The 25,565-nt window shown below is 43.9% G+C and overlaps 1 protein-coding gene across 6 annotated transcripts in view; it reads left to right on the forward strand.

Annotated features, from left to right (window-relative positions):
* SMARCAL1 (SWI/SNF related, matrix associated, actin dependent regulator of chromatin, subfamily a like 1) overlaps positions 1 to 25,565 on the forward strand; it is a 70,920-nt gene that overhangs the window by 11,603 nt on the left and 33,752 nt on the right. For 3 of the 6 annotated variants that reach the window (XM_055290557.2, XM_063645693.1, XM_063645694.1), the window contains exons 7-11: positions 4,561 to 4,747; positions 8,685 to 8,835; positions 11,273 to 11,431; positions 14,654 to 14,719; positions 23,254 to 23,394. In XM_055290557.2, the coding sequence (XP_055146532.1) occupies positions 4,561 to 4,747; positions 8,685 to 8,835; positions 11,273 to 11,431; positions 14,654 to 14,719; positions 23,254 to 23,394 (704 nt within the window). The remainder of the gene's footprint in view (positions 1 to 4,560; positions 4,748 to 8,684; positions 8,836 to 11,272; positions 11,432 to 14,653; positions 14,720 to 23,253; positions 23,395 to 25,565) is intronic. The other 3 variants (XM_063645697.1, XM_063645695.1, XM_063645696.1) reach the window with 1 other exon arrangement.

Consider the following 25,565-nt stretch of genomic DNA (forward strand, 5'->3'; position numbering starts at 1 on the left):
CTAAGAATAGGCTCTCAGTGTACTTCTAGAACTGGATGGGATGATCAAGAAAGGTAGGAGAGTCTCACTGGGAATGGACTTCATCATAGAGTTCTGTTTGAGGCAGACGTCAAGGCCAGGGACTTCGGCATTTTAACAAGCACTTTACAGACTGACCAAGGAAAAGGGATATGTGTACAGACAGCATAAGTGCAAGAAGAAGAAGCCAGTTTGGGTTTATCATTTTTCTTCTCTGTGTTTTGCTTAGATGGGGCAATAAATTCTAATATGCCTGGAAAAAGGAAATATGGTGATATCTCAGACTGTACCAGAATACCAGTCCCTTATCTATCTGGCTGTAACAATTCTGCATTGGGTTTGCAGCTAGCATGGCTTATGTTCCTCTGCTTTACTCCTAATCCTGATGGCCTGTTGGGCCTCCCAAACCAAGGAAGGAGTCATTTGTGGGTACCAATCAGGCCAGGACAGACACGAGCCAACCCTGGGAGCTCTGAGTCATTGGTCATCTTGCCTGGCAGGCTAGGGCTTCAATGTGAGGGAAAAACTGGGTTCCTTCCTTTTGTCTCCTTCTTATGTGATTTACTGTGTGACATTGAGTAAATAATTAAATATTCTGGGTCCCATTGTCCCTTTAGTAAAAAAAAGGGTGGTCTTTAATCTCTATTTGCTCTCCTGACATAGGAATTAAATATAAAGGAAGAGCCTTTGGTTCCTTAAGCAAAACTTGCTGTGAACTACACGATTAGGTTTGAATATGAGATGATAACTTAATAAATGCTGGCTGAAGCAGAAAGGATGGTTCACGTTGATCTTGAGACTCTGGCTGCTACTATTTGGAACTTGTGATTTAGAGGGAATTATTTGGCAAAAGCTGAATTTTTTTTTCCTTTTGAGACAGGGTCTCAATATCGCCCAGGCTGGAGTGCAGTGGCATGATCTCAGTTCACTGCAACCTCTGCCTCCCAGGCTCAAGCGATTACCGTGCCTCAGCCTCCCAAGTAGCTGTTACACAGAATCCTTTTGGTGCCACTTTACCAGCCGGGCTTGCCACTGGGCTTGCTCTGCCCACTCGACCTGGCAGACTGCGCTTGGCTCACACTACCAGTCCAGATTCCACACCCACCATGGGCGAGCTAGGCATGGAGCAGTGGAGGGTGTGTGAGCGAGTGAGTGTAGGGTCTGGCCACAGCACACAGCCAGGTGCGCCAGCTGCTGCAGCGGAGCGGGCAGCTGCAGACTGTGGCACAGGCACTAGCTCCGTGTGAGGCTGCAGCTGGACTAGGCATACCACAAGCAGCTTCTGCCTTGGGCACCAGCATCTGGATGATGGGAATGTGCTGGTACCCAAAAACTTGAAGACACCAGCAACCATGGAGCCCCAAGGGGGTGTTACAGCGTGTCACAGCTCTGGCTCAGGGAGTCCCAAGGTCTGGGCTCCAGAAAGGTTGCCACTCTTCACTCCTGTGGTCCAACAAACAGGAGCATGTCACTGCCTGCAGCTTGGCAAGCAGACCAGGAGTGTGATATAGCCGTTTTCTCACCTGCCATTCAGCGGGTCCCAGATTCTTGTCCTGCGTCCAAGAAGAATGAGGTTACATGAACAACTGGAGAGTAAGCAAGACAGACTAGGGTTTTATTGAGCAACGGAACAGCTCTTAGTGGAGACGGGACCCAAAGTGGGTAGTCCCAACGTGTGACCAAGTCCAGGGTTTTTATGGGCTCAGAATGGGGGTGTGTGTGCTGATTGGACCATGGGCAGGCCTGGAAAAAGCACCATTCAATTGGCTAAAAGGCATTGAGGAAGTTCTCATTCTGGGTTGTGGACTCCACCTGGAACTGACAGCCTGGTTTTCCGGTTTCAGTCTGTGTTTGGCTTGAAGGTTGGGTTTCACTGTGGACCCACACCTGTCTGCCTAGGAAGTTGTCTGCCTCCTGCTATTATCAGCTGGAATTATAGGTGCACATCCCCACGCCTGGCTAATTTTTGTATTTTTAGTAGAGATGGGGTTTCGTCATGTCAGCCAGGCTGGTCTCGAACTCCTGGCCTCAAGTGATCCTCCCACCTTGGCCTCCCAAAGTGCTGGGATTACAGGTGTGAGCCACCGTGCCCGGCCACAAAAGCTGAATTTTTGAAGAAAAATAGAAGTGAGTTCTTTCCTTCTTGCCTTTGTCTTTCAACCAGGAAACACACATATGTTAGCTATAAAGTCTTTGACTTTTATGGAACAACAAAAAGCAGGACACTTACAGCATTAATAGATAAATGTAGTGTTGAAAAACCATGACTTGTGACTCAGATAGCATTGTAGAGTGGTTCCTGATCTTTTGCAGACAACAGACTCCTTGAAATATCTGATGAAAAGAATGGATTCTTCACCCAGAAAAAAATGCACATAATGGTCACAAATAAGATTTTGCACTTGATAAAGATGATTCCATGGATCCTGAGTGAAGATTCTAGATTTAGAATTTTTACCTGCTATCTCATCATGACAGTGTCTCACGGAAGATAAGACTGATATTCCTATTTCATAGACTGAGAAAAGGTTGGGCCCAGAGAAAGGAAACAGTGGCTTTCCTTACTGGGAGCATTGCAGGGTTACAGTAAGGTCAGTGACAGAAATAAGACTAAAATTGCTATCTGCCTTTGTAACGTGACCCATTATAAAATTTAGAAGCCAGCTATACTAAGAAGCTGGGGAGGGAAAAGCGGTGAGAATAGAGCCCAGTTCCACTTTAGTTCCGATTTCTCCACCAGTACTGTGAACCTGGGGAATGCCCACCTCCTTCCTCACCCCATGCTCTCCTTCCTCACGAGTGAAATTAGATCGTTGACCCTGAGCTAGTGAACATGTGCATAGGAAACTAATGAAGAAATGACAATAAGACCTGAGTATGTGAGTGTTCATTGGTGAAGCAGTGGGAGTTATTTTCTCTAGTAAGGAGAATCTAAGCTTTCCTCCTCTATTCTAAGTGACTCAGGCCTTTTGCCCCCAGTGAAACTGGCATAGGCCTTTTGTTTTCCCCTTGCTGTCAGTCCAGAAGGGTTCTCAACAATCTTGTCTTGTCAGCTGCTATTTGAAAACATTAGCATCTCTGCTATGTGGCTAGTAGCATTCTGGCAAAGAGCTATTTTACAGAAATGACTTCCAGATGACTCATGAAGCCAGACAGCACGTCTGTCATCTCCTAGTACCAGGGAAAGGACAGTAGAGACAGTCGTTGTCAAGGAATGGTGGCTTTCTCAGGGACACTGAGATGTCTGAACTAGCAGCATAGGATTTGGGAGACAGTAGTTGGTAGGAGACAGGGTAGATGTTGGTTTTATTCCTCTTAAATGGCCGAAGGAACATAATGCTTACAAAGCCCTGCATTTTCTACCAGCCAGTTCGTCAGCCCTTTCTTAGCTTTCATCAGGTATTTGAGTTCTGAGGATCACTAGAATTAAAATGAAAATGGTTTCTGAAAGCACACGGAGTGCTCAGCCTCCTGAAGTGTGCAGAAATCAACATGCTCATATTTAATTTGGAGGTATAAAATGTATTTCTGCATCAATATGGACAGTCTGTTTTGTATTAAAGCCATCAACCTTACCTAATTTCCTCTCATGGTGATTATTTTTGTGGAAACTGTTTCCAGAAATAACTGATACTTATATTTAGTGGAAGAGAGAAATGGACTTAAATATATTGAAAATACAAAGCAATTGGAGGTAGCAGTAGATGGCTCAGCCCTGCACGTTCACATCAGTATTTACAGTGGTAACCAATTGATGGTTGTGGCAAAAGACTTTTGGAATCACTTGTGAGGGTATTGAGAAAACGTATGATCACACATGACTGTATGAAATAGAGAACCAGCCTTACTATTTCAAATAATATTGGATAGAAGTAAAATAATACCCAGTTTCTCTTTGTAGTTTCCTTTACTGGATACCGGAGGACAATTAGCTTCTTGGTGGGTTACTCTGACTCCCAGAGTGCCCTTGAAAAGGTAAAGGATAAAGAGCAATTGACGATCTGTAAATAATGGCTACTCTTCTAATTAGACTTTTCAAAGGAAAATGATAAAAGGGAAGAACATCCTGAAAGTGACAGCCCTCAGGACAGCAGGCTGTGGTTAGTGATTTAACGGTAGTTCCACTGCCAAGGGTCTCTTGGTCTGTCATTTTTTCTCTGCATTTTTAATTTGTAATTCAGCCTCCTTCTCCCAAGAATTATGTGTTTTATTTATCTCTCTGGTTTATTCTTTTTCTGTTTCTCTATTGAATAAAGGCTTTTTTTTTTCCCTCTTTTTTGAAGTTTAAAATCAGGTGAGACTACATTCTTTCAAAAAGCAAGGTCAGTGCAATTCATTTGCTTTCATTTCCATGTAGATCCCAAGTAAATTATTTTTCCCATTTGGGTTAATGGTCCTGACTAGAAGAGATTTCTCCACCCATTATATAGGGACCTAGGACCAGCATCATTGGAAGGAAATATATATATCCCAAAGCTCCTCTTTCTCTAAATCTTTTGGGCATGAACACTCCAGCTCATATGCTTCTGTTCTTCTTTTCAGTTGCAAAGGTGCGCTGCCTCCCACAAGTTCAGCTGGACCCTCTGCCCACGACCCTCACCCTGGCGTTTGCTTCTCAGCTCAAGAAGACATCTCTCAGTCTCACGCCAGATGTCCCAGAGGCAGACCTTTCTGAAGTGGACCCCAAGCTCGTGTCTAATCTCATGCCCTTTCAGAGAGCTGGAGTCAAGTAGGTTCTTGACCTTCCTCTCTCTTCCTCTCTTGCTCAAATTTCATTACTCACCACAGACCGCATTCAGATGCTTCCTGTTTTATGAACTTTTATTTTCCACGGATAGATGAAAATTTAGAGGAGTCTAGGCATTAAACAGCCAGGTGTGCTGTTACCAAAGCTTTATTGTAACCATTGGTTTCAAATTCCATGGGTTAATCAGGACTCTGAATTGCAGCTATGCAGAAACCCAATTCAAACTAGCTTAAGGAAAGAGATTTCTCAGTGCCTGTAAGAGAAAATCCAGCATCTCTAAAGATCTCATCAGGCTGCTCTCCTCTCTCAGATCTGCTTTCTGTTTGTTTGCTCTGTTCCAAAGCAGGTGTTACTCAAGTGTGGCAGCTCGGGCAGCCAGGAGCTTCCAACTTGCATTCTCAGCTTAGCAACACACAGAAGCACCTTTTTTCTAATGGGGCTAACACTGCAATAGCTTAAGTCTGGTACCAATGTTGGAGCCAGTCATTGTGGCCTTGGAGGCTTGAGGTCTTGGTGATTAGACTTGGTGATAGGCCTGTCCCTAGAACCAGAGGGTAAGGCCTGCCCACCTAAATTACTTGGATTGAAAGTGGGAGGTGGCAGTTCTCCAAAAGAAAGTCAAGGTGCTCTTATTAGAGGAAGAAAAAAGATAAACCTACATCCTGATCTTTCCTTTTTTTCCTGAGTTTCTTGGGAGAAGCAAAATGCCAGATTTGAACTAGTCTTCTCTTAAAAATATGGGAGTTCAAGGAGAAGAAAGAGGAAGTCTTGATAGTCTGTCTAGAAATAAGAAGCTGTTATTAGACAGTGTAGTTGGACATAGAGCCCTGTGCAAGGGAAGGAACCTAAATTAACAATGGCACTGACAAACCACAACAGCCTGCCTGCTTGAAGCCTGATTGTGGTATTTTGGTGAAAGCTTGGCTACTGTCTTTGGCAGGATTTGGGTCTCAGTGTGCCGTTTGGGCACAATGCACTTTATTACATTACCTGGCCCCAGCCCTTCCCCCTAATTCTTTTCTTCATTTCCTTCTATCTCTCTTAAATAGCACACTCTGCAAAACCTCCTCTGGCATTGCCATTCCAATTCTCCAGCTGGTGAGATGTCCTTTGGGCCTTGTTTTAACCAGGCTCAGGGTGGTTTTTTCCTTTCATCTTTCTTTCTCTGGGCCTCTTTATTAAAGCTGCAGTAGAGGTTGCCCAGCCCCACCCCCTGGGCAGCCTCTGCCTTCAGCATCCAGTTCTTCGTGGCACTGTTAGCCATCCTTGGGTCCACGTGGTGGGTGCTGGTCTTACCAGTTACCCCATTACCCCTGAGAGAGGCTCTGTGCGTGAGGCACCCCAGGGCAGATCTGTTTCTCTCTCTGTGGCTCTAAAGTACTTGTAATCTTTCTTCAGAATTTTCTAAATAAACTCAGATTTTAACTTTCATACCCTGAAGAGGTGGGGGTTTGGCATTGGGGGAGGAGGGCTGTCAATTCCATGTTTTGTTTTGTTTTCTTTAATGCAAGAACTACAATTGAACACACCCTTTAATTTATAAAGCAGAATCTCTTAGAAATATCAACATCTTCTAATATCCAAGTCACTCTTCTTCAGCAGGTGAATGAATTGAGGCTTAGAAAGACAGTCAGTTGCCTAAAGTTATTCAGCTGCCAAAAGTGGAGTTGGGGCTTAAGTCTGTGTTTTCTGATTGATTAATTTCTGAGTATGGCATTTTTTTCTATTATATTCAACTACCCTGTGGAGGATGACATTTAATTATGTTATTGTTCCTCTGTTATCCAGGCTTTTTCTGTCTTTGTTGTCATTTTTTGGCCACTTTGTTCCTTAGTTGGGCTCCCTCTAGGCAGGGGAAAAAGGAGAGAATGTGAAATTCAGGGGGTCCATTCTGCTCTAAGGATATGGATATACCAAACTTCTGGAAATTATAGATGGTAAAGCTGAGGAGGCTGAAACAAAAGATGCTCAAAGGGCGTGGGGCTCTCCATGGATTCCGTTGCTTAGGTACTGCCTGTCCTCGCTGGCCACCAATTTTGTAAATCAGAAAGTGAGGTAAAAAATACATCTTTTCACACCTGCCCTCCCCCCATCTGTCTGTGTTGTGGGTTGATCCCAGAAATGGTCCAGAAGATTTCATAGAGGTGGGTGTACAGGGAGGAGGCTGCGCCTGTTCTGGAGAGGTGAGGCAGCCCACTGCTCGGCTCCGTTCCTCCCCAGTGGAGGGTGAGGCCGCCAAATCTGGGCTTTGGGAAGGGCTGCCCCCTCTCCCAGGCAGGGCCCCGCCCAGGCTGCAGGGAGAACAGAAGGGTGCCATGCCATGATGCCTGTTGTCCCCACACTCTACTGGCCTCGGGCTGCCTGGGGATTTGCTGCCCAGTTTTCCATCTTTGGAAACGGTGTTTCCAGGCAATTCAGAAAGGGCAAGTGCAGCCTAGACTTCTTGTCAGCCCTGCTAATTGCTGATTAGAAGAGGTGACATTCTCTGTTTTCACTGTGTGAGAAGGAAAGAGAAAGAACTATCCCAGCAGCTTATTATCAGGATTCTGAGCAAATGATCTATTTTTCAGAGATTAGATGAAAGAAGACTAGTATTTGGCACAGAAGACCAGACATCTGGCACTTGGGATCCTTTTAGCTTTTCACTGTTTCATCATGCGACACGAACAAGTCATTTTTACTGTTTGTGTTTTGATTCTTTTTCTTTTTGTGGAATAGTAGTTATGATAGAAGCACTTCCTTAGCGCTTATGATGTTGCCAACCACTGTTTTCAGTATTAGCGTTATTAACCCTCCCACAGCTCCATGAGATAGGTACTGTTATTACTCCCTTCTTACTGCTGAGGGGGCTGAGGCATAGGGAGGTTAAATCATGTGCATGAAGGTGTACAGCTGCTGAGTGATGGAATTGGGACTCCAACCCCAGCCAATCTGGCTGCAAAATAGTGGAATACACCTTTATTCATGAACTATTAGCAAGGGATGCTGCACTTAAGGGCTTTAGGGTCCTGGAGGCTGCCATAGTAAAAAACTCAGTGCTGAGGTTGGTGCTCCCTGTTGGACAAGCACCCTTCCTCCCATCCTTTTCTCCACCTCTCTCCTCGTTAGCAGCATCTTCTGTCTTTGCCAGCCCCTTTCTCTGCCTTTATGCATACTGAGTCCTCTCTGATCTTCAGAAAGCCTTCTTTTCACCCCACCAGCTCTTCTTTCTTTCCTTCCTTTCTTTTTTTTTTTTTTTTTGAGATGGAGTTTTGCTTTTGTTGCCCAGGCTGGAGTACAATGGTGTGATCTTGGCTCACTGCAACCTCTGCCTCCCAGGTTCAAGCGATTCTCCTGCCTCAGCCTCCTGAGTAGCTGGAACTACAGGCATGTGCCTATAGAGATGGAGTGTCACCATGTTGGTCAGGCTGGTGTCAAACTCCTGACCTCAGGTGATCCGCCCCCCTCAGCCTCTCAAAGTGCTGGGATTACGGGCATGAGCCACCGTGCCCGACCCTTTCCTTCCTTTCAAGGCAGACTCTGGAGTGAGTAAGCATGCCCTCTTCAATGCTAGTCCTGGACTCCCACCACCCTCCTCCACGTACGTCCCCTGGGCCCTGCCTACAGTGGACCGAGGCGACTCCTCTCACTGGAAACTTCCTTCTTTGGCCTCCACGACCTAATCATCTTCCAGATCTTCTTCCTACCTTTTGACCACATTCCACATTTTTCCTTTTTGGGCTTTCTGTCTCTCTCTCTTTTTTATTCTGCTCCCTATTTGGCCCATGCTCCTTTCCTTCTGGGGAGCAAGTCTGGTGGTGGGCTGGGCCCGGGCTGGCCAGTGCAGTGGCTTTCACCCAGCAGTGCTGACCCACCGGACATGAGGGCACATGAACTCATGCCCCGGGAAACGTGCCATCCTCACCTTGTCTGCCTTCAGTTTTGCCATAGCCAAAGGAGGCCGCCTGCTGCTCGCTGACGACATGGGCCTGGGGAAGACCATCCAAGCCATCTGCATCGCAGCCTTTTACCGGAAGGAGTGGCCGCTCCTGGTGGTGGTGCCATCCTCTGTGCGCTTCACCTGGGAGCAGGTTAATACTCTTCAAATTGCAGTTTTCACAGAGAAGGTTTTCTTAGAGTCATAAAATAATGGTTTGCAGACAGGGCCTAGGGATCTTTAAGTATCGTCTTAAGTAAAGGCAAAGGCAGGAAGAGAGATGAGATGCCACCTGAGGGCAGGCTGGGGGTTTTCTGGATTAGAATCAGGTTACACCTTGAGGGAAGAAAGCCAAGGAAAAACTGGCTTAGAGACTTGTGTTCATCTGTCAGCAGGCACTTCTGGGACCTCTGTGCCCTGCTAATAATACTTTTCATCTGTACCACAGTTAATTTTTTTTATTCTGCTTTTTTATTATTTTTTAAAATTTTTATTCATTTTGAAACTGGATTATGAGACTGGCTAGTTTTTGTACTTTTTGTAAAGATGAGGTTTTGCCATGTTGCCCAGGCTGGTCCCAAACTCCTGGGTTCAAGTGATCCACTTGTCTTGGCCTCCCAAAGTGCTGGGATTACAGGAGCCACTGTGCCTGGCTCACACTTAATTTTTAAAATATTTTTACCTCCTATATTTTCCTCAATCCCATGATAGTCCTATGCGGTGGGTACAATAGACAGTAACCCCATTTATAGATGAGAAAATGGAATCTCAGAGGTTAAGCTCCATGCTTCCTGTTAATGAGGAGCCCTGGCAGATCTTGATGTGGCATCTCCTGACTTCCTGACTCAGGGATTTTGCACTCTGTAGAGGGGGAAGTAAATGGGATGTTCACTGTCTGCCAGGTAGCTTTATGGATGCAGAGCCTGACAAGAAAACTGTATCACCCACCCTTGAGCTTTTTCTACTGTAAATCCAGGAATCAGAGTGGTTTTGTGAAATGAATAAAAAGCCCGTGAACAAACTCAGTGAAGAAGGAAGACCTAGTCCATCGTCCACAGCTTTTTCTAGCTTTATGCGACTGACATCAGCCTGGGGCTTCTTCCTGAGGCCTCCACGAGCCACTCGTGCAGAGGAGGCAGCTCCTCCTGCTGCCAGTCAGCCCAAGGCCCAGGCGTGCTGTTGCGACCGAAGAGATGGCAAAAAAAAAAAAAAAAACTAAAAAATGTGCATCTCGTTTTTTTTCTGTCCGGGTAGTCTGAGTTCTTTTCTTTAATTTTAATTTTTTATTTTATTTTTTGATGAGACAGTGTCTCATTATGTTGCCCAGGCTGGTCTTGAACTCCTGAGGTCAAGTGATCCTTCTGCCTTGGCCTCCCAAGTCTTGTGAATTCTGCCAGTGCCTGTAGAAAGTAATCTTCAGTACATATTTTGTGTGTGTTAGGTTCCCACAGTACCCTCAGAAATTCTAGGAAGAGTCAGCCAGATGGTGACCAGCCTGAGGTTAGAGAAAAGGCCAGCCCTCCCTGTATCGAACAGTGTCACCCCAGATGAGGCAAGTGAGCACCCAGATGCCTGGGTGAGTTTGGCTAGAGATGCTCAGATTGCCAGAGAGAGAAGGTGGATTTGTAGAAATATTGACATAGTCTTATAATCATCAATAAACGTTTATGATTTGCCTTCAGTGTACCAGGCTCTGCTAAGTCCTTTATAAAATTCCTCTTAAGAAGAGTCACATTCTTTCCCTGCAGAAACTTACCATCTAGTTAGAGATCACAGAGATGAAACCCAGACACTATGAAGTGACTGTTGACAAAGGCAGGGAGATAGCCAGACATGGTGGTTCATGCCTGTAGTCTCAGCAACTTGGGAAGCTGTGGCAGGAGGATCACTTGAGGCCAGTAGTTCAAGACCAGTCTGAGCAACATACTGAGACCCATCTCTTTAAAAAAAAAGAAGAAAGAAATTAGCAGAGTATGGTGGTACGCACCTGTAGTCCCAGCAACTTGGGAGACTGAGGCGGGAGGATCACTTGAGCCTAGGAGTTTGAGGCTGCAGTAAGCTATGATGGTGCCACTGTACTCCAGCCTGGGCAACAAAGTGTGACCAATACAACTCTTTTTTTTTTTTTGAGACCCAAGTTTTCTCTCCTGTTGCCCAGGCCGGAGTGCAATGGCGTGATCTCATCTCACCACAACCTCCACTTCCTGGGTTCAAGCGATTCTTCTGCGTCAGCCTCCCGAGTAGCTGGGATTACAGGCATGCACCACCATGCCCGGCTAATTTTGTATTTTTAGTAGAGATGGGATTTCTCCATGTTGGTCAGGCTGGTCTCAAACTCCCGATCTCAGGTGATCCGCCCTCCTCGGCCTTCCAAAGTGCTGGGATTACAGGTGTAAGCGACCGCACCCGGCTCCCCCAACTATTAAAAAAAAAGGGGGGGAGTGTCCTGTCAGTGACAAGTGAAGGGGTGCAGAAGAGTGAGAGGAAGGTAGAGGTGATGGCTGTTCATGGGCATGAGCCTGCTGCTGTCACAACCAACAGCTGCTGTGCTGGGTGGTCATTGTAGCTTTGTTCCCTCCTGTTGTCCACAGGCCTTCCTTCGGTGGCTGCCATCTCTGAGCCCAGATTGCATCAACGTCGTGGTGACTGGGAAGGACCGCCTGACAGCTGGCCTGATCAACATTGTCAGCTTTGACCTTCTTAGCAAGTTGGAAAAACAGCTAAAAACCCCTTTTAAAGTTGTCATCATTGTAAGAAACTTGGCAAAGTCTTTAAGTACTTTATCTCTCTGGAAACTTTCTTTGTAAAAGCTCTGAGAACTTTCATGTCTATAATCTCCTTGAGCCGCGTTTAGTTTCTAGAAGAATAGAAATCACTGTCTTTATTTTGTGGGGAACTGGAAATTCATTCCCCTCAAATAGCCATTCTCAAGGCTACGTACTAGAATCTCCTAGGGAGCTTTTTTTGAAATTGTGATTTAATTAGTCTTTGCTGGGGATTTCTAGCTCATTTTCTTTCCCAGCGTGAGTCATGGATGGAGGCCATCATGTGGATCCCAGGCCACCTGGGGCTCTGGGGACTACAACCTGGACGGTAAGGGGGTGTGCCTACATCTGGTGCCACCTTACTCAAACAACTGAGTTTTCTTCCAGCCAATGTGAAGATACACCCCCACCCCACAAAAGCACTTTTTACTCTAATTGTGTTTTGGAGGTTTTTTTGTGTTGTTTTTTTTGAGACGGAGTTTCACTCTTGTCACCCAGGCTGGAGTGCAGTGGCGTGATCTCGGCTCACTGCAACCTCTGCCTCCCGGGTTCAAGCAATTCTCCTGCCTCAGCTCCCCAAGTAGCTAGGATTACAGGCACTTGCCACCACGCCCAGCTAAGTTTTGTATTTTTAGTAGAGATGGGATTTCACCATGTTGGCCAAGCTAGTCTCGAACTCCTGACCTCAGGTGATCCACCCACCTTGGCCTCCCAAAGTGCTGGGATTTACAGGTGTAAGCCACCTTGCCCAGCCTCTAATTGTTTTTTAAAGAAGGTCTGACTGACCTGCTTCCAGATTTGACAACATATCTTTCAGTTGCAGGCTTTCCTACTTTTGACTCCTCACATACTTCCTAAGGAAAGTCTAGACAGACTTGGTACCCAGCCATCTCTGTCAGTACTGAGTATATTTACATAACTCACACAAATATTGTGGGAGCTTAGAGAAAGGAAGGAGAAGATACCGTTACTGACCTCAGGGGATCTATTATTCTGTTTTGGACATGAGAGCCACACTGTGTTCTTAGCATAAGCAAACTTGAGTGTTGATAGTTTTGCAAAGTGATAGAGGTAATGAGTCTTTGGGGGAGTAATTTCTGGTTTGGCACAAATTCAAGTGTGGCTTTGAAAAGATGTCAGCATACATGTGAAATGAAAACATTACAAGAAGTTTCCCAGGATGATGGGGATGGCTCTAGAGTGTGTGGGAAGAATAATGCTTTCAATTCTTGAGTGTTGCCTTGTGTTAGGTACTGACATATAATCATCTATTTTCCCAGTGGCCCCTGAGCAGGCTTTATCTTTTATCCTTGTGAATTATCCATTTCACAGCTGATGAAACTGGCAGTGAGAGTGGGTACATAAATTTGCCCATAGGCACGAAGCTAGCAAGTTAGAGGTTATTGATTAAAGCTGGGTTGCGTCTGCCTTCAGAATTCATGTTCTTCTCTTTCTGGCCCATCACTTAACCTGCCGTATGATTTTTGGCAAGCCACTTACCACCATTGTTGGTTTGTTCTTCAGTTAAGTAAGAGCTCTGTCCCCTTGCTTTCAGAGAAATGTTGTAGGAAAGAATAGAGTGATGGCTCTGAAGTGTCACACTTTTCAGAAGAGGCTTCAGTTTCAAGCCATTCTTTGAGATTTGTTCCAGTATTGGCACATTTTTACCCATTGGTTGAAAGGGCCCATTCTCTTCCATATCCTCTGTACTTTCTGTGTTTTTTCTCCATAAATACCTTTTTCTTGACTGTAATGAGGTTTCATTATCAGAAAGGCGTATGACTGTAACACTCCAGCTTTCTGGACAAGATACCGTCTTGACATTTTGAGGGTTATTTCACACTCCCCTCTGTTGTGCTTTGTGGCCCTTTTTGCTCGTGATAGCTGAAATGGAATAGGGGATTTCTTATAGATCATCTTTAAGGACAGCGTTGGGATCTCACTGGTATCCCAGTTATAGGAAGGCTGATACCATTGAGTGCTTACTGAGTGACAGGGCTGTGCTAAGGACTTCACAATGTGTTAGCTCATTTAAGACTCACAGCAACCTAATACATAAGGGACTATGATACCCATTTTACAAACAGCAAAACTGGCATTACGGAGAGGTAGTTGCTCAGAGTCACACAGCAAGGAATTTGACTCTGTACCAAACTAGAAAATTTCCACTCAAATACTTAGGTATTAGTTACTCATTTGGCTTTAGAAAATATGATCAACTCTATATTTGCTTATGCAACAAAAAGAAGAATAAAGAAAAACTATATATATATATATATATATATATTTGCTTATGCACAGATACAGAGTGGTTAATCAGACTTCATGTTCTAAACATAGCAGTTCCTTGAGAATAGGAATCATATCATCTTCTTTCCGTTTCTCAGTTTCTCCAGCACTTTGTTTACACTTGCCTCAGTGACAGTACTGATAATATAGCCTGATCGGTTGTCACTGTGTCTGGCATCCTTCCTGCACCCTGAGCCCCTGAGGGCAGGGGCCGGACACCCCAGAGCTTTGCACCAGTGCAGGGCCCACTATGGGGCACTTGGTCTAGTGCTCCACAGGTGCGAGGTGCCTCTTAAAAAGCAGCAAACCACCTTCTAGTGGTTTCTTTGAGCAGCCTCTGAGGTGGGTGGAGCAGGGATTCATGAATCCCACTTTATAGATGGAAAATTGTCCCCGGAGAGATGAAGCAACTTGCTCAGAATGCAGTAGAGCAGCTGCCACCAGAACCCTGGGTCCTGACCTAGGCCCACTGAGCCATCTCCTTGAATGAGAAAATGCTAAGGGAGCATCCACCTTGCGCTTGCCGTGCCAGGGTCAAGCCTAAAGTGGCCCATATTTCTTTTTTTTTTTTTTTTTTTTTTGAGACGGAGTCTCGCTGTTTCACCCAGGCTGGAGTGCAGTGGCTCAATCTCGGCTCACTGCAAGCTCTGTCTCCTGGGTTCACGCCATTCTCCTGCCTCAGCCTCTCCGAGTAGCTGGGACTACAGGCGCCTGCCACCACGCCCGGCTAATTTTTTGTATTTTTAGTAGAGACGGGGTTTCACCGTGGTCTCGATCTCCTGACCTCGTGATCCGCCCGCCTCGGCCTCCCAAAGTGCTGGGATTACAAGCATGAGCCACCGCGCCCGGCCAAAGTGGCGCATATTTCTGTCCACTCAAGATTGAACCTTGTTCACTTATGTGGCTACTTCTTTTCAGGATGAATCTCACTTCCTCAAAAACAGTAGGACTGCCCGCTGTCGAGCAGCTATGCCAGTTCTAAAGGTGAGTACTTCTGAGAACCGAGCCCACTGAGCATTGGCATCCCATAATATTTTGCTCAGGCTTGCATGTGGTCCCTAGTCCAGCAGGGGTTGCAAGTACAGACCTGTGGGCCATGGTCATGACTTGGCATTGACTTAGGGTGTCTCTCTCTCTCCTTAGGGCTGTGGTACCAATTTCATCTTTCTTCCTAACATCCTGCTAAGGAACTAGTAGTCAGTACTAGTAGTCAGTAGTGCTGCCTTTGTCTCTCCAAGGTCAAGACTATTGAGGCTGGGTGGGCATTGGACTCCAGAATCCTCCTCTGGCTTCCTACTTAGACAAGGGAGAGCTGCTAGCAGCTTGTCTACTCATTAGCTTAGAAAAAACTGCCTGTCCTCTAAGTCACTTATAGTGGCAAAGCTGTCTAGATGCTGGAAATCAGGGAAGATGAGTTGTATTAACGAAAGTAATGGCAAAAAAATGCAATTACTTTTGCATCAAACTAATACAAACAGAACTGAGCAAGGGCTGGTGGGGTCAGCGAGATACACTGGCAAAGCCAAGATGGGCTTTAAAAGCTGATACTGTTTTCTGTGGCTACCCTGAGCCTCTTTGGTTGACAGAAGGAGCAGCCATCCCCATTCCTCCCTGTGGTGGCCTAAACTCATCTCTGAGTGCTTTGGTGGGTGTGAGTTCTGGCTTCACAGCAGGCAGGCGTGGGTATGTGATGCAGATTCTAGTCTTTATCTAAGCATGTTCTGATGTGCAATATAGGCTCTGTGTTTCATCTGTCTCTCTCTTCTGTCTGTGTTTGGTTTCTTAGTCCCCCATCCCAACAAAGGGTAGGCCTCTAAATTTCCTTCCATTTTAGGGGGTGGGGGGATGATTTTGTTCCTATTATTGGAAGAGGGAAGGAGAAGTACAATTAGAAAAGTAGCCTTTTCTCTTGTAACAAGTTAGAAATTTCTCACAGATAACTTTGGAGGTATCCACTTTGGTTTGTGTAGACTGAGCAAACCAAAGCATGTGTTTTTCTTGTGCTCAAAGCAACCTTTGTGTTGTACTAGCATTTTAAAACTATGGCTTTTATTGATTAAAAGAAGCTTTAACTTTTACCTAAACTAGGGAAAACAAATATGCTAAATGTTAATGAAGCTTAGCATTTGAACATTAATCTTACCAGTTCCTCACAAAACACACGTAAGTGTCCACTCATTTCAAGTTTTCATGTGTTTAGGAATAACGGAATATGATACATTTTCCAAGGCAGGGTCATGTCATGTGCCAAACCTAAGAATGAAGGTCTTTTACTGCAAAAGCTTGGTTTTGCTGGGGTGGTGGCTCACGCCTGTAATCCCAGCACTTTGGGAGGCTGAGGCATGTGGGTCACTTGAGACCAGTCTGAGCAACATGACGAAATCCCGTCTGTACTAAAAATACAAAAATGAGCCAGGCATAGTGGTGCACACCTGTAATCCCAGCTACTCAGGAAGCTGAGGCAGGAGAATCGCTTGAACCTGGGAAGCGGAGGTTGCAGTGAGCCGAGATTGCGCCACTGCACTCCAGCCTGGATGACAGAGCAAGACTCTATCTCAAAAAGAGAAAAAAAAAAAGCGCTTGATTCTCTGCCAGTATTACCTATAAATATTTATATGTCGATAGCCATTGATGGACACATTTAAATAAAATGTTTTTCCTAGGTTGGTAACCCTTCTTTTGGGAGGCTTTAATATGCTTTCCATAGGAAAACAATAGGGTTTGGTATTATGGTTTCAGTATTTCAGCCATAACTAAATTAAATCTTTACTCCTGATTGTTTAGACAAAAGAAATTGCACAATAGATAGATTCTATCATTAAAGATATAATGTGAAAGCTTCTAGCAACCACTTGTTAATGTAGTCATTGCCTGGCTGGGCAAGCTGAACCAGATAGTGGTTTCTGAAATGTGTGCTTCTCAGCCAGACCTTTGGAAGCAGCATATACCTCTAATATCTTGAGTGTGTTTCAAAGTGACATGTTTAAAAGAAATCTTTAAACTGCTAACTAATATGTACTACTCTGCATTTGCTGTAGAACTTAGATGAATTAATATTTTAAAATAAGCCTCATGAACATGGCCTGTGTTTATGAAGGTGTCTTGAGGCCACACTCTTCTGCAACGTTGACTTCATATAATGCTGGACTGTGGCAGGATTGGGGTGAAGGAATGGGATGGAGAATTCCGTGCTATTCTGTTAACCGAACCTTTCACCTCTGTCTATTGTATTTTCGTCTAGATTGGAGTCTCTCAACCTTGGTACTGTTGACATTTTGGGCTGGATGACTCTGTTGTTGGGGAGCTGTCGTGTGCATTTTAGGATGTTTAGCAGCATCCGTGGCCTCTACCCACTAGATGCCAGCAGTTCCTCCCCAGTCATGACAACCAAAATTGTCTCCAGATGCTACCAAATGTCCTCTGAGGGAGGACAAATCACTCTCTACCCACCTTGCCCTTCCCCAACCCCATGGAGAACCACCAATCTAAATAAGGAAATGAATCTAAATGTTTTTGGAATAATAAGATAGTTGGGGAAAAGTAAAGTATGTCTTTGAAAAGCCATATAAGGACCTAATTTAATACCACTTGATTGTTCCTCTAATGTGAACATCTCTTAGAACTATATTCTAATAATATTACAAGCATATTTTCAGCAAATAGGCATAATGAGGTATTTAGATTAAATCATACAGTTCGTTGGATAGCAGGGCCAGATCGTGTCCAGAAAAATGTGGCTTTTGTAAATGGCAATAGCAGTCAGCAGAGAGAAGATGTGTTAGATTGTAAGAAACTAGTGTCACTGCCCCCTGGGAAATGTGACATTTTTCTTCTCCCACAGCACTATTTGCTGGGGCTACTAATCCTAAATGAGGTAGATCTATTTTTATATATAAATACACGAAAGTAGACAAGATAGAAGCTAAAAAGAACAAAGTTAAAATTACTGTTAATCCCTCCAACAGAAAAAGCCACTGTTAACATCTTATTTTTCCATCATGTCAATTATTGAGCAAGATCATCATTTTTCAATAACTATGGAACATTTACATAGTAGAGACACATCCCATAATTTAATCCTCAGTATCAGACATGTTGTTGTTTTCCATTTTTGCTATTATAAATAATTCTGCAAGTGAACATCATCTGTATGTACTTGCATATTTATCCTATTAGGACAAATTCCTACAATCAGAATTGCCAGGCCAGTTTTCATTTGACCATTTTGGGGGAGGCCTCTGAAGTCCAGTCTGGCCAGGCATAACAATCTTCACTCCCATTCAGTCTTCAATCAGAGGCTTTTTTTTCCCACATGACTCTGCCCTCAGGATTACCGGCAGGCACCTACCTCACTTTTGAACAGTGAGGTAGGTGTGTGGGGTATTTTGGTTTAGTTTAGTTGTCTTTTGTCAACACTGGCTTTTATTGTTAAACTAGTGTAATAACAAAATTAAAATTTTTAAAAGGGAAAGGCCCCCAGAATCCTACCAGTCTTTCCTAAGAAGCAGCTGTTTCTCTTTTTTCTGTAAGTAGAGAGTACTTTTTATATCTCTGTTGATTGGCTGGATGAGATAGTAGCTAAAATGTATAAGGTTTTTTTCTTTTTCCTTTGTTGTTAAAGTAGTTTAAATAGATGATAAATTCAAATGGTGTCGGGTGCAGTCGCTCATGCCCATAATTCTAATACTTTGGGAGGCCTGAAGCAGTAGGATCACCTGAGGTCAGGAGTTTGAGACCAGCCTGGCCAAAATGGCGAAACCCCATCTCTACTAAAGATACAAACATTAGCCGGGCGTGGTGGCACATGCCTGTAATCCCAGCTACTCGGCAGGCTGAGGCGGGAGAATCACTTGAACCTGGGAGGCGGAGGTTGCCCTGAGCCGAGATCACACCACTGCACTCCAACCTGAGCAACAAAGCTAGAGTCTGTCTCCAAAAAAAAAAAAATTCAAACGATACAAAAGGATGGACAGTGAAAAATAAGTCTTTCAACCCCTCTGGATCCCTAGTCCCCAGTCTCTTTCCCTAAAGGCAGCTATAGTTACCAGTTTTCAGGTTTACTTCCATAAAATAGCCTGTGCCTATGGAAGTACGAATGTGTGTGTTTCCTTTCTGCCTCCTTAGAGTGTTTTACAACCATTATTTTACACTTGCCTTTATCCCCTTAATAATGTGTCTTGAAAATCATTCCATATTGTTCCAAATGACTTTTACCGCATTCTTGCAAATAGCATTCTATTGGACAAATTTATCATAATATGTATTATCTGTTCTCTTTTGATAGATTTATAACCAAATTGCAGCTATTACATGCAACACTGCAATGAGCATTTTCTCATACGATAGAGAAGTGGGGAGTAGAAAATGCAATCCCTCTGTGTCTGAGATAGCTTTTTGCCTATCAGGACAGAGGGGAGAGCAGTGTCAACTGGCAGATTCTGTTTTCTCCCCTAGTGTGTTGAGGCTATAGAAGTCCCCTGGGGTCCAGCCATTCTCATTTATTTCCTCACTTTCATTGCATAATCAGACTTAAAAAGGAAATTATTAGAGTTTGAAGCCTATGGTAAAATAGACTGTCTTTTCCAGAGTAAAAAAATCTACCTTAGGCCGGGCACAGTGGCTCATGTCTGTAATCCTACCACTTTGGGAATCTGAGGTGGGCAGATCACTTGAGGTCAAGAGTTCAAGACCAGCCTGGCCAACGTGGTGAAACCCATCTCTACAAAATTAACTGGGAATGGTGATGTGCGCCTATAATCCCAGCTATATGGGAGACTGAGGCAGGAGGGTCACTCGAACCTGGGAGGTGGAGGTTGCAGTGAGCCGAGATCATGTCACTGCACTCCAGCCTAGGTGACAGAGTGATACTCTGTCTCAAAAAAAAAAAAAAAGCTTGGAATGGCATAACTTTAATCAGCTATAATTATACCATTCGATGTATTCTCATTATAATATTTTGGTATTTTTGGACCAATATACATGCACTCACTGTCTTCATTCTGTTTGTTCTTACCCAAGAACTGCCTTGTATGTGGCATGATAATTTCATTTATGTTACAGCAGCAATACTCACTTAGCCTGAAGGCATTATGGTTATTATAGCAAATCAGTTTAGTTAAGATTAGTACTATTCAGATTTGTGACTGGAACTTTGTCTTTTTTGGAACATAGGCTAGAACCTAGAGGGAACCATTTATGTGAAATAAGCTGACCTAACCAGAGATTCAAAGGCCATATATAAAGTATCACTGGGTGGTAGGTGGCCTTCTGCCAATACTTAGGGCAGCCGCTGGTCAGCAGTGGCCATAATTATGCTGTTTTCTTGGTTTGGCCTGGTTTGTTTTGGGGGGCACCACTCAGGAGCAGAGTAAAGAATACACCCGCGGTCTCCCTCCCCGACTCCAAGCACTGGCTTTCTTCTGAATGTTGAGCTTTTCTTTTTGCTCTTAGGCTTTCGATTTAACTACAGGTGTCTCTTTTGTAGCTCCTCGTATAGTGACTGTGATCCCACATTTATTCTTGATCTGTGTTCTTTTGGTCACTTGTCCTCAAGCTATGCTTGCCACTATCCTTATTTTTGAAGATTGTATCATGACCTCTGAACTAATTAAAACACAGCTTCAATGTCCCTGCCACATCAGGGTTACTGAGTATGGAGACTTTCCAGCAGTGTGGACTTGACCTTCTCTTTGATGTTACCTGCCTTCTTCATGTCTTATTTCTAAATTGAATATATGGTATTGTGTAAATTTATTTAGAGTACCATTAGGAATAATTCTGGGTATAAGACTGGACTGAGGTTTGGAGAGCATGATTTTTTTCCTAGTCTGGGGTTTTGGCAAAATATATTACAGCCCATCAGAATAATTCAGTAAAGCAAGTTACTGGCTCATTTGGAAAAAAAAAAGAGATAACATAAAGTGATGAAGAATTTCTGGACTGCTTCTTACATAAACTTAAGACTTCAGCTCTTTTTTCTACAGTAGAACATTCTCTTGGCTCTTAATTTTATTTTTTATTTAATTTTATTTTTTTGAGACAGAGTTTCACTCTTGTCACCCAGGCTGGAGTGCAATGGCATGATCTCAGCTCACTGCAACCTCTGCCTCCCCTGTTCAAGCGATTCTTCTGCCTCAGCCTCCTGAGTAGTGGGATTACAGGTGTGCAGCACTGCACCCGGCTAATTTTGTATTTTTAGTAGAGGCAGGGTTTCACCATGTTGGCCAGGCTGGTCTCGAACTCCTGACCTCAGATGATCCGCCTGCCTCAGCCTTCCAAAGTGCTGAGATTACAGGCATTAGCCATCACACCTGGCCAACTCTTAATTTTAAAACTATGTACAGGTTATCCACTTTCAACTACTACATTGAATTCTCTGTGGCGAATTATATATACACAAACTCAACCTATTCTGCAGGGCTTTCCCACCCCCAACTCACAAAGAAACTAAGCCTGTCTTTGAGGGTCATCTGATCCCAACAGTGTCTGCACATGTGAATCATGTTATCTTTCTAACACCACACAGAAAGTATTTTTTTACGTTGTTCTATCGTCGATTTCTTGGGTGTTGCTTTTCTCCCTTAGGTGGGGGAGTTCACTGTAAACTGTTCAATTTAGTGTTGATTTATGTAGTTTTATAGATTTATGTTTTCCTAGATTTGGAAGTTTTCAGAAGTGGAGGGTGACATATGACACCTTTGCAGCTCAGCATGTGTTAAAAGCCCTTATGGGTGATAGTGATGACATACACACGTTAATGCTGAGCCTGAGCCGGGAGCAAGCCAAATCACCCCATTACAGACAAGATGCCATTCTGGTTTCTTTTCAAAGCTAGTCTTTTTCTTTTTTTGTAATGCTGCCTCTGCCTTTTTGATGCCCACAAACACCCATTTGCAACGCTCCCATCACTCTCTAGTTTGGGGAGTGTATGGGAGAAGCGATTCAATACTAACTACATCCTATAAATATCTGACAGAAGACCCTGGAGTTAATTTCCATCATCTGATTCATGAACTGTTTTTGCCCTGGCTCCATCCCCAGGCCAGCACAGCGACATGAAAAATAGGTTTGGGGTGATGGGGAGATTTTCTCTTTTTGATAAAACTTTTCATTTTTCCTTTTTCATTGAAATGATCTTAAAGCCAAGGCAAGAGATGCTACCAACGTCAGCTCATTGTTATTTTAATGAGTCTGCATTAAACTGTGCAGGAAATTAGAAGGCCTAGGTAATTGAACTGTGGAAATTATAGCTGGAGACATTCATAGCTCTCCCGTCATAATGGAATTAGATATTGGCGATTGTTGTGAGGGCACAAATGCGTTTTGATAATTGTATATATTGTATATTTATAAAGAATGATTTTTCTTTTCACTATTGCACCTTTATTTATTTTTATGAGGCAGTGTATCCATCTGTAAACCTAATTTATTCTCCTAGGTGATTTATTACATGCAATTGCCTTGTATTACTGTCATTAACTCAAGGTTACAGTGGTTAACAAGCTGTTTCTAGACAACTGAGCTCCATGGTAGGGTCCGTTCCCAGAGCTGAAGTGAATTTTACCTCCAGTAATTTGTAGTGATTCTGTGTTCTAATACAGTAGGAAGCGTCTCCTTTGTTTTTTTCTCACCCTCTTTCCCATCTTAATAATAGGAGATGGGATCTTTGGGTCTGATCCCCATGGGTCAGGTTGGCGTCTGGGTAATGAGGAACTTGGAATCTGCCATTGCTGTTGACCATCTATTTTTTCCCATCTTGCCCATGCTAAGCAGGCTGCTGCATATCTGGGCTGAGTTTAGGGAAAATGGAACCAGGTATCACCTTTTAAGGTTCTTATTGTTAACAACTGCAAAATGAGCCTGAGTCAGGATCTGTAGGCTTGAAGCATTGTGAAGCTGAGTTAGTAAAGGCCTTATTTTCCTTTAAAGAAAGTCACATGGAGACGTATACATTGGCAACCCCTGACACTTCCTCTTGGGAACGGGAGAAGGCTGATTGTAATTGTCATTATCTGCGTTCAACTTGCATGTCACAGATCCACTCTGGAGGAAGTTCAGACCTACCACTGTCTTCTCCCACTTCCTGTCCAATGCTGGATTCTTTGAGTTTACTCTGTGTTCTGCAGGGTACTGATTAGCTTCCTTGTGAATTTTTTTGCAGCATATGGTGAACATTTATTGGTTACTTGGTGTCAGGCATATGCTACAGAAAATAAAGGTGAATACAGCCCAGTCCTTGATCTCAAGAGGCTTGCAGTCTAACAAGGGAGACAGAAAAGTTATAATTCAATGTAATATGTTAAGTACTAGGATAGAGCTCAGCAGAGGGCAGGCAGGGAGGATTTAAAGAAAAGGAGATGCCGTCTAACTGCTTGCATTGGCAATGCCATTAGGTTCTCGCAACACGCGCGCAGTCTTTTTTTCTGGGGGCATCCAGCTCCTCCCTCACTGGGGCATTTTGAACATTTCCTGTGTGCTCCTCCCTGTGTTCAGAGCACTTTTGGCTGTTTGTCTTTTAGGTTGCCAAGAGGGTGATCCTGTTGTCGGGCACACCAGCCATGTCCCGGCCCGCAGAGCTCTACACGCAGATCATCGCAGTCAAGCCAACTTTCTTCCCCCAGTTTCATGCCTTTGGACTTCGCTACTGTGATGCCAAGCGGGTATGTATTATCTCTTCCCTCCCAGCCCACCCATTTCTCACCCTGATTTTGACACTTATCTTTCTCTTCCTTCTCTCTGGCCATGATATGATCAGAAGAGCACTGGCCAGGGGAATGGATGTTAGTCTTTCTGTTTCTTACTATGGCTTTAGAATGTCCTCAGGGATAAGATGACAATGGTCATCTTACCCTTTAAATCTAGTTTTAATGGTTATGGTTATCCCAAGTCACCGTTTTCCAGTAAAGGGACCAGTGGCTGATGTGTGGGTGTGTGGAGCTCTGAGAGCCGGCTGCCCCCTTGCCCAGAGTCACAGCTCTGCATGAGGCACAGTGCTGGAGCTATAAAATGAAAGTCCATGTCAAGTGCTGGCCCTAGAGAAGATGCTGGCACTGAGGTGAGCTAGGAGTGAGGCTGAGGCCCCAGGCAGAGGGAAGAAGTAGGTGAGGGGGTAAGGGCTTCCTCCTGATATGGGAGGAATATGAAGTAAAGGTGGGAAATTCCTCCCTGTGCAAAAAAAAGAAAAAAAAAAAAGATAAAGGTAGATTGGGGAGCCTGATCCCAAACTGCCTTGGGTGGGCTCTGTGAGTGCAGTGCCAATGGCGCAGGCACCTCAGGACCTACAGTCAGCACTCCAGAAATGCTCTCCCAAAATGGCAGGGAAGCCCTGTAAACACCAATGCATTGCCATGGAACCCTTGTTTTTAAAACCACATTAATTCAGACCTTAGGGATTCTTGTTTTGTGATCAAGTCACAAATGTACTGACACTTTGGAGAAATAGCTGCAACTTATCCTACAAACCATCTATGAGGGTACAAGCCATCTATCAGGGAAAAGCCTTGCTGTGCAAATACATGATATAAATGAGAGTGTCTGTCTTATTTTTTAAATTTTTAAAAGAAGAAAAAAAGTTTTCAAGTACTTTAAAAATATCCACTTACATTCAAACAAAGTACTTACAATGTAAATTGTAGTGCTTAGCATAGTTAATTGAAAACCATTTTTAGCTGGTTATTGAGGCAGGAAATTTCCCAATTATTAAATGTATTTAAAAGCTGTACACTTCTTTAATCATATATTTAGTTCATTTTCCCTGTAGATCAATCCAGATTAGATTGATGCTATATAGTTTTCATGGTCCCTCAAAACCCTTCATGTATGATTTGGATTTCTGTCCTATTTGCAAATAGTCCACTTTCTAAAAAGGATCTTCTCTTTCTTGACTATATGGGCCCATGGCATAATAATGTTCAGCTAGTGATGAAAGGGGCTGAAGATAAAATTCATTGCCTTTCCTCCCCAAACTGTCCCTTCCTATGTTCCCCATCTCAGGCCAGCATCTCAGTAGTTTCTCCTGCCAGAAACTAAGGCATTATCTTTGAATTCTCCTTTTCCTGCCTTCTTGATACACCTCCCCAATACAACAAAGAATGCCTTCCTCATCTTCACATCCTTCTTTCCACCTAACCCAGTGCCTGATATGTGGTAATTTTTCAATTAAAGGTTGTTGGATTGTGACTATCCCAAAGTCAAGCTTAAAATTTTCGCTGCATGCAGCGGTACACACCTGTAGTCCCTGCTACTCTGCAGGCTGAGGCACGAGAATCGCTTCAACCCAGGAGGCAGAGGTTGTAGTGAGCCAAGATCATGCCACTGCACTCCAGCCTGGGCGACAGACTAAGACTCTGTCTCAAAAAAAAAAAAAAAAAAAAGTAACAAATTACTTTACTTGGTATTACTAAGTTTTAACCTACAAGGTTAAGAGCTAACAATATTAGAACCTAGGAGCATGCTATCTGTCTTAATCTGTTTTCTGTTGCTGTAACTAAATACCACAGACTAAGTAACTTACAAAGAATAGAGGTTTATTTAGCTCATGGTTCTGGAGACTGGGAAGTTCAAGAGCATGGCACTGGCATCTAGTGAGGGCCTTCTTGCTGCTTCATAATATGGCAGAAGGCATCATATGGAGAAGAGAGCAAGACCATATGTGTCAGCTCAGGTCTCTGGTCCTTTTCTTATAAAGCTACCAGTCCCAACATGGGGGACCCACCGTGATGACCTTATCTACCTCCCAAAGGCCCCACCTTCAATCAACATATGAATTTGGGGATTACTTTTCTAACATGTGAAATTTGGGGGACACATTTAAGCCATAGCAATATCCAAA

The sequence above is a fragment of the Symphalangus syndactylus genome, chromosome 8, assembly GCF_028878055.3.
Source record: "Symphalangus syndactylus isolate Jambi chromosome 8, NHGRI_mSymSyn1-v2.1_pri, whole genome shotgun sequence".
NCBI lineage: Eukaryota > Metazoa > Chordata > Mammalia > Primates > Hylobatidae > Symphalangus > Symphalangus syndactylus.